Source organism: Corvus hawaiiensis, chromosome 5, assembly GCF_020740725.1.
Source record: "Corvus hawaiiensis isolate bCorHaw1 chromosome 5, bCorHaw1.pri.cur, whole genome shotgun sequence".
NCBI lineage: Eukaryota > Metazoa > Chordata > Aves > Passeriformes > Corvidae > Corvus > Corvus hawaiiensis.
This window is the reverse complement of record NC_063217.1, coordinates 47,723,260-47,739,707: the sequence shown is the minus strand read 5'-3', so window position 1 is coordinate 47,739,707 and position 16,448 is coordinate 47,723,260. Positions and strand designations below refer to the sequence as shown.

Sequence of the window (16,448 nt, the reverse complement as noted above, 5' to 3'; positions counted from 1 at the left end):
GTGGGGTGAGCCCGCCTGGCCCTGGAGGCGGGGGGGCAGTAGCGGTGGCGGTGGCAGTGCCGGCGCTTCGCTGGGACCCCGGCGTGTGACAGCCGCCGCCCCTGGGCGGGGGTCAAGGTCTCGCCCTGCCCCTGGGCTCGCTGAGAGCTTTGCGAGCCGCCCGACTCATCACGGAGTTAACTGCAAAAGCTGTTGTGTTGCCCCGTATCATTTTTTCACTAGGCAAGGGCTGATTTTATCCAGCCCTGCAAGAAACCGAGATTAACCTTTCTTCCCATTCAGTAAGCGTGCTTCCGTGTTGGGAGAGTGCGAAAGCCTGCAGCCCTCTGGTTAATCGGAGCAACTCTGCCACCTTCCTGCCGTGCTTTGTTTCCTGTGCTGCATTCATCTGGCCAGACCCTAAACACTGCCTTCTTCAGGTTCCTCAGTCAAGCTTTGCTCCAGGAGGTCGGAGAAATAGGCGTGGAAATTTCCACCTTTGCTACTGAGGAGGAATAGAGCCCCTTTACAGCGGAGCCGCTAGTCAGGCTGACGGAGGTTGTGGGCGCTCAGCTTTCCCGAGATGTGTGACCTTACCCTTACAAATATCAGCGATGCACTGTGGCCAAAGGTTCACAGGTTTTAAAAGGTCGTTGTCTTTGTTCAGCGCTGGATACTCCAGCCTGCTTTGGGGGCTTTGGTGCTTCCTTTCACCTTGGAAGGAACTTTTCACCTTGTTGTAACAACTACCATTAAAGCATGCTATAAGCTATTACTTCAGACCCATGCAAAGAAAAAAAAAGGATTTGAAATTAAAAGTAGTCCACAGGGCAACCAGCTTCACAGCCTTTATTCTCTTCCTTATTGTGGAAAGCCCTCACAACAATGACTCCTTTTGGGTGGCCCTGTGCATCTAACTGTGCCTGGAGAGGAGGAGAGAGCTGAACCAACTTCGTGTGGAGCTATAGTCATTGCACTTAATTATTAAATTTACAAATTACTAAAACTACAAGATTGTAAAGGCTCAGACTCAGTTTCTGTCTTTCCCATCATTAACAGACAAGCCGGGATAAAATAATTTTTCAGGCCCTCTGAGTTGTAGCAAACCTTAACCAGGTTTCTGCTAAATGCCTTTCTGTGAATGACATCACCCTGTGTAGGGAAAATCTTCCTGTGTTGGCTGGTAAAGCCAGACAAAGGACACAAAGAACAGGGAGGAAAGTCCACAGGCCTGAAAGAAAGCGTGGCTGTATGAAGGTAAAACTCATCTCCAAGTAGAATGCAGGAGCTGCCCAAAGCCAGCAGAGGCAGTCCTGGGGACTGGGCTCATGCTTTGGCTCCAGGGCCACCTCTGCTGGAGAACAGGTATATAGGGATAGTCATGATCCATGAGGCTCTGCTGAAAGGGCCTAAACCTGGGGATAAAATTCTTCCAGATTCCGGCCCTGGGAAACAGAAATACTTCATGGCCTCCTGCTAAATTGTGCCCAACTAGAACTAGTTTCCAAGCTTGCACTCATTTATTTTCAGAGGATCCCTGCAGTGGGTCAGTACCTCTTTTATTTGGGCTAACCCAAGTTTTGTGTCTTTGCTTTTCTGAAGGTCACATGGGAAGTAGCCCTTCTCTGTGCTCCAAAAGGAGCACTCTCCTTCCCCATTTCAATAGTGGCACATTCAATTCCTACCAGGGAAAGAGTCATGCTCTTCTCCCACCCTCTTGCCCAATTGCTCTTGTGATACCAGGTTGATAGTTTCATTTCCAGCCTTCTACATGCAAAATCACCCAACCTGCTGCTATCAAAATCATGTTTTTAAATCAAGACGGTGTTTCTAGAAACAAAAGATCTCTGCAGGGAAAATTGACCCTGGCTTCAAATTTGCGGCCAATTTTCTTCTTTCCAATGCCTTGTGCAGGTAAAGACAGCAAAAGCAGCATCATTATTGAGGACCACACACCCCATGATTCCTGTGGGCACTGCAGATCCTCTCTGAGGCCAGGGCAGGCTTCCAGTTGCTATATGACCTGCAGCAAGTGAAACTCAAAAGGCTGCCACTGCATTATCCTCTTGTTTCCCATGGGAAAACTGGAGGAGCCCCTCCACTGGGGATGTTCCAAGCAGCTGCTTGGCTCAGCCAGCTGAAAAACACCAGGGAGAGAAGTGCTTATCTCCATTTGCCTGCTATTAGAGGTCATAGCCTATATTAAACACATCTTTCTGGCAGCATGCAAGGACAGACGGCGTAAGTTTTTTCACTAAGCGGGGAAAGTTTTGACTGTCAACTTTCCTATCAAAATATGCAAAGCAGCAGGAACCAAATGCCTCCCCATCGTAATGAAGAGAGGGAGAAGTCATGCAGCACTATTCAAACTTTGATAAGCTCCTGTGGGTGATGAATGAAGCTAAGGCAGAAAAAACATGATGAACAGCATGCTGACACAAAGACATCCCCAGTGCTGCTTGAAGGTTGTCCAAAGAGGAAAGCTCTGGTGCTTTCCTATGAACCTTACACCTTATCCCACTGCCTGCATGAGTGTGCAAATCTGTGATGCAGTCACCCAGGGATGGTTTCTCTTGGTTGCTTCAACACATTCACCACAGTTAAAGCTGCCAGTTGGGAGTGAGATAGGTAGTTTCTGGAGAAAAGGAAGATTTTATTTCTCAGAAAATGTGGCTTTTGGTACAGACCTAGATGATTCCTTATCTTCCCATCTTCTTAGGCAGAGGAGACATATTTTTCCAAACATGACTTCCTCATTTCCTCTCAATTTACTCATCAGCTTACTAAAGATCCATTAAACATGAGCACCGGCATGCTGGATGCTGGTGTTGGAGCCATTTCCTAATTTTTGGAGGTTAAAAATATTCAGAAAACATACCAAACGCCTCTCTTGCAGCTCAGGATCAGCTGGGACTGAAAGCCAGGTGGCTGTAAAATTGCCAGGAAAGCTATAAAGCATTTTATTAAAAAAAAAAAAAAAATCCCGTTTCAGTGGGTTCCATTATATGTCGGAATTGCATTTGCAGTTATTAATTTTAAATAGTAGTCCTGCAAAGTCCTATTGATGGGATTTAATTATTCAGATGAAATCTGAAGTGCTTCCACTTTCCTGAGCCCTGCACCTGCATCATTAATAAGATTTCTATCTAAAGCACTTCTCTCCTGGGTCAGGCAAAAGGCACTGAGTAATCATCAGTATTTTAGAGCCTGAGTCTGGCCCTTGCAGGACAAGAGGTGCAAATGTAACCAGCTGCTTGTGACAGGACATGAACCTAAATCAGCTCAACAGAAGCATCAAGCTGCTGGCAAGTGGATTCAGGGTGTGCTGTGGGCCAGTGCAAAGCTCACAGGCAGCAGCACCAAGGGAGGCTGGCAGGGCCTTCGGAGAGTGCATGCCCTCTACACCACCAGACACACAGCCCAGGTGTTAAAAACCCCAGGGTCCTGCTTTGGCACCAATTCAAGAAGTCGTATTTCCAAGGGCTCAGTCGCTGGCTGGGGAACAAGCAATGGGTTGACTGACTGCTTTCAAAGAGCCTCCACATGTTCCTCCTCAACCTTAAGTAGAAATCCTGTGAGAATGAAATTTTGCCCAGAACTGCATTCTCCATGCTGTTTTGCCCACCATTTCTGCAGGAGTGCTATGAATATACCCCAAGGCTTACCAAGCCATATACAAAAGGTGATGGCAGCACTTGAAGAGATCCTGGACATGCTTTGGGCAGGAGAAAGAGAGGGATTGTGGTGAATAGCACTGCTGTTTGCCTCAACCCTCTGTAGGTGAGCAGTGGTGCTCTACATATGGGACAGGAAGACAAAGGCTTGGAGAAATTTGGGAATGCAATAGGATAGGGACCCCCACCCAAATGTGGGGGTCTGAAGAGGAGGTGCATCCCCAGAACTGCTTTGCATCAGCCCCTATGTAACCCACGACCACGCCCCACTTCCCCATAGGTGGATCTCATACTGTGAATCCTAACTGCTTTGCTTGTTTCTTCCTAGGCACAGGAATTCCTTTAATAGAATCACAGGAAGGTTTGTGTTGGAAGGAACCTTTAAAGATCATCAAATCCAACCCATTTGCTTTGGGCAGGGACATCTTCAACTAGATCAGGTTGCTCAAAGCCCAATCTCACCTTGGCCTTTAACAGTTCTGGAGGCAGGACATCCATAACTCCTCTGGGCAACCTGTTGCAGTGCCTTACCACCGTCATGGTAAAGAATTTCTTCCTAACATCTAATCTATATCTCTCCTCTTTTAGTTTAAAACTGTTCCCCGTTGTTCTGTCACTACCTCCCTGTGTATAAGCCCCTTTCCTCTTTTTGTTATAAGCCCTCTTTAAGTACTGGAAGGATACCATGAGGCCTCCCAGGAGGCTTCTCATCTCCAGGCTAAACAACCCAGCTCTCTCAGTCTGTCTTAATAGGAGAGGTGCTTCAGCCCTCTGATCATCTTTGTGGCCCTTGTCTGGACCTGCTTCAACAGGTCTAGAGGACCCCAGAGCTGGATGCAGTACTCCAGGTGGGGTATCACAGGAGTGGATTAGAGGGGGAAAATCTCCCTTGACCTGCTGTCCACACTTCATTTTATGCAGCCCAGTACACAACTGGCTTTCTAGGCTGTGAGTGCACATTGCTGGCTCATGTCCAGTTTTTCATCCACCAATACCTCTGTGGCCTTCTCACAAAGGTTGACCCAGTGTATAGCATTCCTTACTCAATCCTACAACCAACAATGATAATCCCCAATTTAAAAAAAAAATTACTTGTATTTTTAAAATTCTTTCAGGAAGTAGAACAGGTGTTTGCATACCAATACATTTCATAAAAGTGATGCTATCTGTAGCCTTGGTTTATGGGAAATACAGAGAGAGCAAAGGAATGTGATTTTTTTTGCCACTGATGCCACAAAAGCAACTGGAGGGTGAAATACGAACTGTGGGAAGCCAGTGGTGAGCTGAACAGAGAAAACTGATGCTCTGGCCTCTTAAATACCCTACAAAGCTTGGTTCTGACAAAGGGGGATGTTGCAATTAGCTTGCAAAGTCCTTTTGGAATTTTGAAATGAAAGGCAGCCATGAAGCAGCACTTGTCCAGATTCAGGTGCCAGGGAAATCTTGCTGAGCTCTTTCAGTGCTTGGTCAAGGCCCATGCCTTCAAAGTCATGGCATGAACAAGAACTGAGCTGGGCACATTCAAATGGATCTTAATTTACTTCTCCACTGGTCATGGGGACTGATTTCATGCCTCCCTTCTCATCACCACCAGAAAGCTACTTAGTAGCACTGGATCAGATCCTAATTTCTTCTGAATTCCTATTTTCTGCGCTCCCAGCACTAGACCTGGTCAGTGCTTCTTCAGCACATCACATGGTGCTATGCAAACACTTCCTAAAGCCCTTTTGCTACCGAACAGCTAAGGCAGATGTATTTGCTAGGATGAGGCTGGCTGGCCTTAGCCATATTCACTCCTTTTAACAGGAATTCCTCATCACTCTCCCCATTCTCTGACCTGTGGCTGCTGCCCCACCAGGTGTACTGAGAATTTTCCAGAAATTGTTGCTGTTGATATTATTCCTGTCAATGGAATCTCCCATTTCTCACAGATTAAAGTTAAATGATCTCTTAGAGACAGCTATTGGGGCTTTCTGACTTAAACTGTAATCGGTGTTTATATCCTCCCTAGATATCAGAAAGCCAAGACAACTTTGGTCTCAGCTTCCTGCTGCTTTCCAAATCCAAACCAAAATCCTTATTTAAATGCTTCTGCTTATGCCCATGTTGTTCAGATCTGCTCACTCTACAGAGGGCCTTAAGGGCGTGTTTTGATCCCTCATATCCCTGGATTTCTCTTTCTTAGCTTTTGGTACTGGCAGCCACCTTCTGCCTGGCTGCCCTCAGCTTCCTGTTCCACCTCTCCACACTTTGCTGTTTCTGAGCAGATGGAGTGTTCCCCACTTGGCCTCTCTCTTGGCCATTTGCTCCATGTGGCTTTTTAGTGACTGCCTTGCTCTGGCCAATGGGCTCTAAGCCAGCACTGCTTTGCTCCCTGGAATGATGAAGAAGTGGCCTTTCAGCTTAGCTAACAAACTTTTAAAGAACTGCCAGTCTCCATTTAGGTTCCTCCATCAGCTTTCTCTCCTGCTGGTCTCACTCCATCATTTCCTGGCTTTGGAAGAGGAGCTGTACCAGAATGAAGCAGTGTTCAAGGGCAGGTTGGAAAAAGCCTTGAACGACCTGGTCTACAGGGACCTGTGGCAGGGGATGTCAGGACCAGATGATTTTTAAGGTCCATTCCAACCCCATAACATTATACGATTCTGTGATTCTATGAAGCCATGCTGCCAGCTTGGATCACCTGCAGGGGCAGGGGGATGAGCGCCAGGCCAAGAGCTTGCTACCCATGGGGGCAGGGTACCCCACCCACCTCTGACGTGACCAGTAAAGGAATGATAATTGGTTTGTCACTGATGCCACAAAAGCACCTGGATGGTGAAACATAAACTGTGGAAAGCCGGCGGTGAGCTGAACAAGTTCATACCGACGCCTCTTAAATATCTCGCAAGGCTTGGATCTGACAATGGGGTGTTGCAATTAGCTTGTAGAGCCCTTCTGGAGTTTTGACACGAACGGCGGCGGTGAAGAAGCAGCCGCCCAGACTCTAGTCTCGCAGCCGGCTCGCGCCGCGGAGACGGAAGACGCCTGCCTCGCCCCTACAGCGGGCTCCGCAGCGGCACGCCGCCCCTCGCCCTCCTTTCCGAGGTCACGCCTAAGGAGTTACCGTCCCGCCCCTCTCCCGGCACCGGCAGCCGCGGAGAGGACGCGGGCAGGGCCGGCCCCACCCCGCGCTCCGCCCGCCCCACCCGGGCTCGGCCCCGCCCGTGGCTCCGCCGGCCCCGCCCCGCCCCGCCCGCCGCGGCCGGCAGGGGGCAGGCGCGCCCCGCCCGGGGCGGTGCCGGTGCCGGTGCGGCCGCGCCCCGCGGGCCCCGCGCGGGCGTCACGTCCGTGCGCGGCGCTCGGGGTTGGCGGGCGGGCGGAAGCGCGGGCGGGGCGGCGCCGTTGCCGCAGTGACGGGGCCGGGAGGGGCGGAGCGGTGCGAAGATGGCGGCGGTGCCGCCGCGTCGCTCGCAGCACCACCATCACCACCACCACCCGCCGCCGCCGCCCGGCCCGGCCTCCCCGCCGCCCGGCGCCGCCTCGCCGCCGCGCAGCCCCAGCCTGGCGCCGGCCGCGCAGCGCCACAGCCTGGCCGGCCCCGAGGGCGAGGCGCCCCCCGACTCGGACCGGCCTCCGGCCGCGGAGTGCGCGGAGGGTTCGGGCGCCGCCGCGCCGGCCCCGCCGCCGGGCTCGGGTAGCAGCTCCAGCGGCTCCTCCTCATCCTCGTCCTCCTCGTCTGCGTCGTCGTCGGCGGCGTCGAGCCCGGCGACCGAGAGTCCCGAAGCGGCGGGCCCGGGCGCGGCGAGCGGGGCGTTCCGCGAGCTGCTGGAGGCCTGCAGGAATGGGGACGTGACGCGCGTGAAGCGCCTGGTGGACACGGGCAACGTGAACGCCAAGGATATGGCGGGGCGCAAGTCCACGCCGCTCCACTTCGCCGCCGGTGGGTACCGGGGCCTCCCGTGCCCGGCCAGGGCAGTGACAGCGAGCGGGACAGGGAGGGTTCCCCTGCAGTAGCTTCGGGCAGGAGGCCTCCAGCGCCTCGGTGGTTCGGGAGTGTGCAAGCCTAAGCTAGAAGGGAGAGTGTGAGCACGCACTGTGCCCCGGCGGCGTTTCGCTACACGCTGTTGGGAGATGGCTGTTAAATCCCCTTCCTCTGGGTGAGACGAGTGGGAGAGGAGATGCTGGAAGCGTAAAGAGACTGTAAGATCTGAAAGTATGGACAGTGATCTCTGTTTTCGATATCCGTGGGCTGCTGCAAACTTGTGCAGTGGACTTAAGAAGTGAGAAACTGAAATTCAGGACAGAGTTGGCTTGAAGTAAGGGCTTCACGTGTGCTGTCACAGCTCGGGGACTCCTGTGATGCAGATGTACTTAATGGGAATCAGCTTTGATGCCTTGTACTTTGTACTTCTTTCATTTGGGCATGGTTGCTGGTTGATGTCTGCATCTCTTGTGTTCTGAGTAGGCTGGATAAAGAGGTCAAGTGGAACAACCGAACTGTAGAAGTTACAGATGTGTCCAGGAAAGAATACACCTCTTTGTGCAGAGAAGAGATCTCATTGTGATCAGAACTAATGTTATAAAACCAATTTAGCAGTAAGGTCCAACAATGTAGACTAAATGGAAGTAAGTATTACTTACGGCAAATAGAGCTGTGACAGATTACTGGAGTTCTTAAAAAGAGTATTTCTTACAGAGTATATTCTTTACTGGGGGCACAAGGCACACAAAATTCATGATAAAAGCAAAATGAAGGTCTTGTACATCATTACTCCTAACTCAGGATGTGTACAATTGCTAAGTCTGTGGTCAGTCTGAGAGCTTTCTGAGGTGTGCCACAGTGTTACAGAACTGCACCTTATGTAGTGAAGCGCACAGATCTTGTTTGAGCTTTGTGGTGCACTGGTACACATAAATTAAGATAATTAACAAGTCTATGTTGGGTGGTCAGTGTTTAAATGCTGGTGTATGGCTCTAAAGCACTGTTGAAATCAATAGTAAAATGAACATTTCATGGCACAGAGTTGCCTGGAACTCTGAATAGGGCTGTGCAATTTATCAGTCAGATAACACACCCTGAGATTGTATGGGTTTGTTTTCGTTTTCAAAGTACAGGAGGCATTTTACCGTGCCCCTAAGGGAACTTTTAGTCCTGAGCTGCTTCTTTTTCTTTCTTCTCTGATCCCTGAGCTCTACTACTGACAAGTAGAGTTTAAAACACAGCAAACTTCTGGGGTATGGAGACGGTCTTAATTTTGATGAACCCTGGAACATAGTTCTGGTACCAACTGCATATGTGCTTATGAAGTTCTTAAAGTTTTGGAAGACTTGAGTCTGCTCTGCTAATTTTGGATTCAGACTTATAGTTAGACCTTGCTGCTTCCCCTAAAACTCTGAGATCTCAGGTTGTAACTTCAGTGGTAGTACAAACTGTAGTGCTGAAGCTGCAATGGTTAACTTCTGCTCTGATTAGAGAACAAATGGACAAAACTTACTTCAGGGGGTAAGGTTTTGAAAGGTGATAATGCCATTAAGATGTAACTGTAATAGCAGTGGAAGGCGATTCATTGTAGCATGAGGAAAATAGCAGATGAAGGTCTTGTACCTAACAAATTCCCGTATCTGTTTTTCTAGATTGAAAGGCTTTCCTTAGATACCATACCTATTTTGTCTCAAATCCCCTGGTCCAAGTGGATTAGGCATGTAAGAGCATTAGGCAGATTTCTTTATTACAGAGATCTTGAGATCCTGCATTTTGGAAAGGCCTGTAAGCAAGCATGTTTGAATGCAGCTGATCTTAAGTAGTGTATACCTGACAGTGATACAGTGTGTTGATTTGATCTCCTTTGTGGGCCAAAGGTAAAATAAAACTTGTTTGCTTATGAGCATAGCAGTCTGCTGTGGATAGGAAGCTGTGTTTTGGATAATAGCTCATGTTTATGAGCCATACCTAGGTGTGAATTGTATGGACTTCACTAGGGGAATGGGTGGTTGAGAGTGCAGTATGTCATGTTTTAAACAGCTTTTTTTCAAACTTCTTGAAGCTAAACTTGTACATGAATAGAGTTTCACTTCTGATGTTGTGATTTGTGAAAGAGGAATACTTCTATTTTCTTCTTCATTTCCCATTTTTGGGACTGGATTTTATTTTTTTTTCCTTCCCCCTCCCACAGGGTATTCGACTTCTCCCCAGCTCAGTCTGTTTTTTCAGATTTCCTTCTTGGCAGCAGTGCCAGGCAGTTAAGTTCTTTTACTGTAATAGGGAAGGACAACTTCCCCAGTTACAATTCCTTGTAAAAGGTACTAAGTTTGGGTTTCCTTAAGCTTTGTAAGGTTTCTAATTTGAAAATCCCCTTTACGTCCTTTCTTGTGGCAGAAGGACTATAAAAAGAGGTACTTCTGAGAGTGCTCAGAATCCTTGGCATATGTGTAAGTTGGAGGTAAGACAAGAGCTGAACTCTTGTATCCAATTATTTTAAAAGCTGGGAATAGGTCTAAATCAGTTTCTAGAAGCTGGAGTCACCTGTCCATTATTCACTTCCAGATAAATTGTGCATGGTTGCATCAAATTGAAGCAACAGTGTTACCCATATTTTCTCTGTTTGGGATAATTGAATTGCCCGTTGAACTGAATAAAGGGGAACTGGATCTTCAGCTCTGTGTTGAAGTGTCAAGTGGCGTGCTGAATAAATCTGACCTGCTTTGGTTAGCTATTAATAAGGCACAAATTAATACTGAGGCCATATCAGGGTTGTAGAGGCCTCTCTTGCAAGCAGGAAGAGGTTGAGCAAAGGATCATTTTCATTTTATCCTTCTTGCTTGGAAAGGAGAAAACTCAGTACTATCTCAACTGCTGTGTGGATTGCAGGATATTTGGGTCTCTGGTACCAGTGCAGGCTTTGGATATTGTCCAGCAGCACCCACAAAGCAGGTTCTAAAGACTTGAAAGTGATTGAGTGACTTTAAAACGCACACAAAAAAAAAGAAATTAAGTGGAGGTATTAATGCATGCATAGCGTTTACATTCAGTTTATTTCAATTAAAACTAGCTTGCTTATAACTAAAAAAATTTAAAAAGCAACTGTGCTAAGCATGAACAAAGGTATATTTGGCTTAACTTTTTATCCATACTGGTGGCCAAAAGCAGATATCTAAGGAAGAGTTATACACTTGCCCTCTTCATGTGATACTTCTCTGAGTACTCCTTTTGCAGTTTGTAGCTCAGCAATTGTTTGAACAAAACCCAGTTTTTAAATGTTATTAGAGGGTCATCCTGTGGTAGGGAGTTCATTAAATAATTGGACTGTTAACTTACATTAGAAGCAACTTGTTTTCTCTTGTACTTGTTTCCTCTTCAGTGGAATATTCTGTGTTCTGCTTAACACTTCTCTTCAAACTGGGTTGAATGAGACAAACTATTTCACTCGCTTGTCTTTCTGCTGCATTTCTTTGATCTAAAGATGTGTTACCTCTTTTCCTTGAGAAAGATCTTAACTGTCATTGTTTGTTTCACCAAAATAAGAACATCTTTACTGTATTATGTGCCACTCAGTAGCTGAAAATACTTGTCACACCAGTGTTTTCTATTCTTGTGAACTGGCCTGACAATTCTGCATTCGATGGTGGTGTTGTCGCGTAGTTGAAAAAAATACTTTTTTTGCCAGCATAACCAAATGATTTGCTTATTCTGTGTGTACATGAGAGGTAGATTTTTTTCCTGTTGGGGAATGCTACTGACTATTTTTTTAATAGTTGGATGATTTTAGTCTATGTGATAAGGTGTCCTGTGTTAGGTATCATTTGTATGGGATATGGTGTGACTTCACTCTCAGCCTAAGATATATCCTGTGCATCTTTATGTGGTTTGCGAGTTGAAGTGCCTGTATTGGTCCTTTGTGTTTGAAGCAGGTTGACAGTGATGCGTTCATGGCTCTGCGTGTGTTATCCTCCATGCATAGCACTCACATACCAAGGCTGATTTTCTGTGACTTTTCTACCATTAATATGCCTGGATGGGGAGGACTCCTGTGTGTGTTCGTCTGAAATTACACCTTTTTCCTGCAGCCAGCTTGGTAACAGACTTGCTTTTTCCCTTCTGAAACAACACTGAGCCATACAAAAGAGTATATATGTATTTCCTGGTGACACCTTGGCTCATATGTTTTTGGACCTCATCCTTCCTATAAATCATTAATAATAGCACCTCTTTCAGAAGTGACTAGGTGGATGGACCTGGTAGAAATAACCTGAGTCCTACTCAATTTCTTCATATAGCCACAGTCATAAGCTTGTCCAGTTCCACACCCATTTAATGGGAAGTTTTTGATCATGAAGTTAGCCCCTCAAGTTCTTGTGCAAGACATTCTTTTAGCTTTACAGATGTTCTCTTTCTAGTGTTTTACCCAGGGATAGAGAGAGTACTAATAATAATTGCTGAACTGTGTCTTAATGCCCACTTCTGTACCAAGAAGAGGCAGAGGCTTTCAGGAATGGCTTTCAGAAGTTATGAAGCTGGGATCACAGAGAGGAGTGTTCTTGGTGGTGGTCTCACTGAAGCTCAGGCTTGGAGAAACCTGATTTCAGGTAACTTACTAAAGCATCAGTGATACAGCTTGTTTTCTTTTTGCTTATGTGTGTAGTAATGGCAAAAAGCTGTTGGGGGAAAGCGGTTTTGTTCTAAGTGTGCCTTTGATATCACTAGTAATAACTGTTGGAAGTCCAATCACGTTGTGAAGGCTAGCTAAATAACTATGCTTTTGCAAATTTTTGGAGTATATGGCTTTAATCCTAAAGGCAAGGGATCTCACTTGGGTTGGGAAGCAGTCAGTGGTCAGAGTTTGAGAGCTGATCAAGTTGGTTTGTCAGCTAGCAAGCTGTTAATCATAAAAATGCAAGCTGCTTTGACATATGTAAGATAAGCAACTGTGGAGGCAGAGCTGATACAAGTAGCTACTGAGTGTTCCTTGAGGGAGAGCCAGGAAATGGCAAGAAGTAGTTAGGAACTTGTTACACACTTCCACTCTGTGCAGAGACACACTGTGAATCACACGATTCACTCCGTGAATCGACCACTCCGCCTGTGGTGCAGTGTACAGCAAATTAGATTACATTGCTCTGGAAAGCTTTGCTTGAGACATCATTCTGAAACTACTCTGACTCAACTTGTTGCAGTTGTCCCCTGTGTCCTTGTCATAGAAGAGATGTCTGACCTCACACAGGTGCTTGTAAAGCCAAGTCACTATTTAATTCTGCCTTGTGCGATTTAAAATGGGGTTAATAATTTTCATCTGGATTCATATGGATACAATGAAGAACGCAAATTGTGCAGTCAGTTAGGAAACATCCTGGCAGTCTTACAGCCTCAGAGCCTGCAAAATGCACACTTTTCCATGTAAAAAAAAGATGAATCAGTAAATTACTGGCCTTTACTTTGAAAATCCTTCTTTTATGTTTTTGGTAGCACTTGTGGTACATCAACTCTGTTAGTGTCACAAGTGTATTACTTCATAGAAAGTTTCAGCTTGCTTTCTTTGTGACTAGTAACTTTTTCTCTTGAATTATCTTCTAATACTTTGTGCAATATGTCCCCTTCCCATTAAAAAATTCTTGGAAGGAATTTGCAAGAGGATATCTATAAATGCAAAATCTTAGACCTTCAGTAGTATTGAACCAGGTGCTCTTTTTCCCAGCTTGAAGGCTTTTCAGTTTACTTAGTTAAATCACTCGGTTTAATTGTGTTCTGTCTAGTGAAGTGGGAGAAGTGCAGGGGAAAGTCTTAGGGAAATAATCTGATCCCAGTGTGTGCTGTACTAAAGCAGAGACACACAATGACTTAGCTTGGTCTTCTTTCACTCTTTGCTTATAGCATAAAACCATTCTGAAAAGGTCGTGTGTCTAAGAGTGCTCCTCTACCTCAAGGGCTTGTATTCCCATATAAACTATGTTTAGTGTTCTAACAAGTGGGATTACATTTAATAAGAACATCTTTCCAGCTTTGCTTAAGGTCCCAGTGATACCTACAGGTGTGCTTAACCTGTGATTATACACTTCCATAAAATTTAACTCCTTTTAGAGTCTCGTTCTTGAAAGCAAGCAGGTAAAAGGAGGAGAAAAAACACCTAATGAGAATCATGAGTCTTCTGTGTCATAAGTCAAACTGTGCACATAACAGCAGCTTTGCAAAGGTTGGAACTGGCATATGGAGGAGTTCTTGCTATGTTGTGATAAAGTGACATTAATTGGGCAGTGGTTGAAACAGTTCAGCTGTACTTAAACTGATCAAACTGACTACTTGATATGTACTGTACTCACCAGACAAAGCATTCTTCCAATTCTAGAGCGAAGTCAATTGGTTTGTCACCAAACTTTCTGAAAATTTGGCAAAGAATTATGTGTCTTCTGTGAGTATTAGTTATTAGGTTGTCTGTAAACTATTACCATGTGAAAGCTTTTGACTAACTAAAGGGAGGTTTAAAGTGGAAACCGTAATGGGAGTATAGAACGGAGGGTACAACTGGTGCTCCTGTTACTTTCCTTGCATCCCTCTCTCATCATTCAGCATTGTCTCTTGTTCCTTTGATCAAGTGCCACAAGAGGAGGCGGGACAGCACACGGTCTTGGAGCAGGATGTGATGGGAGAGCAGAACATGTTGTTGCAGTGGTAGTAAGCATTTGGTGGTGTCTTTGTGTGCCATCTTCTCCAATGGCATTTAAAATTTTTATTTAGCCTAATTTTCAAGCTGCCAGCTTGCTACCTAAAACTTTTTTTCCTCACTTTCACCCTAAAGTGACAGGTAAAAATTAGAAAAAAGGCAAGAGTGCATCATTGGCAGAGAACTGGTTAAGTGGCGTTTTCTATGGGTTGTTGTGCTGGTCTCTTGATTTACACAAAGCTGTCATAGTTATGTCCAGCTCCTGGCTTTCGCTAAGCCCTTGTCTTCATTTGCTCCTGAGGTAACTGGAGAAATGAAGAGTCTATCAGTCACTCAGAATTTGCCTTTTATGTGATTTGGTTGGTGACTGTTTCACCCTTAAATTACAGATGTTACTTCACTACTGTGTTTTTATAATGGGATTACTGCTGCTTTTCTCTCAGGGACAATGTTTTTTGAGGTACTACAACTTGCCTGAAACGTCTGAATTGTGTAATGAATCTAAAATGAGGGCAGAGCTTGTGCATTTTACCTGTGTAAAGGTTTTTATAGAAGTGTTTTACCTTATTAAAGGGACCCTGTCCATCAGTGTGCTTTGGAAGCTGACAGATGAATCGCATCAAAACAAGCTTGCATACTGGGCCTTTAAATGGATCCTTCTCTGTGGTTACCCTGGTTGTGGATGTTTTCTGTAGGAACCTTCTGTAGGATTGTCTTTTGGGATCTTTGATTACAGGTCCTTTCTTGGGAATTCTTCCAAAGACTTTGTAAATTAAAGTTGCATTGGAAATATGCAGGAGTAGGGTTTAAAAAGTAATCTTAACTCACATCGAATAGGTTTCTACAGCTTAAGCTGAACTGGATATGCTTCATAAGCCACAGGTGGCTTTGCATGTGTTTTGGTTTATTTTTTACAAAAGATGACCCAGGCATTGCAGAAATTTTGGTAGTTACAGCTGCTTTATCAAATTGGGTCATGGGATCATTTTGAAGTCGTCTTAGCATTTAATCAATTCAACACCTTAGATTTACTGTTGTTGGTGGGGAAGCTATTCCCATAATTGGTTACTCTTTCTCTGAAAGATGGTTGGTGTAGTGGGATAAAATCACAGTAACCTTTACAGTGCTTTTTAAGGACTGAACAGAAGAAGTAATTCACCAAAAACTGTAAAGTGTTTATTGCTGGCATTTCCAAAGATATCCTTATCAATGACCCCATGTCCAGCAACATCTTGAAGAAATGTGTATGTAGTCCTGAAACAGTGAACAATTTGAAAAAGAATCTTGGATTTCAGGTGTACTTAGGTGGTTTTTCCTTGAGAGACAAGAAGTACATGTAAACCAAATGCTTAAACAGCTTCAGCACTGTTTTTAATAGTCCAGTTTATAAAAACTAGTTTATAAAAACTAAAGTCTAATAAAATTCGTTGATTTGCTGTTTAGTTGAAAGCATCCTTTTTAATTCTTGTCTTGCTCAATTTCCCTTTGCCAGTCAGATGAACAATAAAAATGTGTGAACTTTGAGGGCTTACTACTTGGTCCTTATGTCCCAGGCCTGTTACCTTTGCTGGGGTACCAGATATTCTTTGGTTTTTGTTGCACCTATTTAAGCTGTCGCTTTCTATATGGAGACTTACAGGTGATGTTTATTGACTGCTTTATAACAGAAACAAACAAAACAATGAAAGCTGCAGTGATTTACAGTAGCAGTGGCCTTGCTGACAGTTCAGTTAACAAAAACGTGTCTTCTGATAGCAGTCTTGTAATGATAAATAATTTGTAATAATGCCAGCTTTGATCCACATGCTTCTGTTTCTGTAATGTAATTTCTATTTCTAATGGGCAGTGATCAGTATATAACGTACCAGAAAGCTTTGACTTATGTGCAGTGGTGGACTAAAACTGTATTGCTGATTGGGTTCCAGTTTTCCTGTTGCTGGTGTGGCTCAGCAGCTTGTGGACAGCTGCTGAACTGCTGTTTACCCCCATGTATTAGAGAAAACCCACTTTGGTCTCTGCTCAATGTGCTAACTTGTAATTTTTAATGGTCCAGCATCTCTGCTGCAAGCAGCTGAGTGCTCTGTACAGTGGGGATGGGGGAATGCTTACAGCTATCAAAAAGTGACCAGGCTGGAGTTGCTGGCTGGAGCCCTTGAGCTGC

At 45.4% G+C, this 16,448-nt stretch overlaps 1 protein-coding gene across 1 annotated transcript in view; it reads left to right on the top strand.

Annotated features, from left to right (window-relative positions):
• Positions 1 to 7,064: 7,064 nt before the first annotated feature.
• TNKS (tankyrase) overlaps positions 7,065 to 16,448 on the top strand; it is a 138,302-nt gene continuing 128,918 nt past the window's right edge. The window contains exon 1 of the mRNA XM_048302994.1: positions 7,065 to 7,575. Within this exon, the coding sequence (XP_048158951.1) occupies positions 7,080 to 7,575 (496 nt within the window). The 5' untranslated portion in view covers positions 7,065 to 7,079. The remainder of the gene's footprint in view (positions 7,576 to 16,448) is intronic.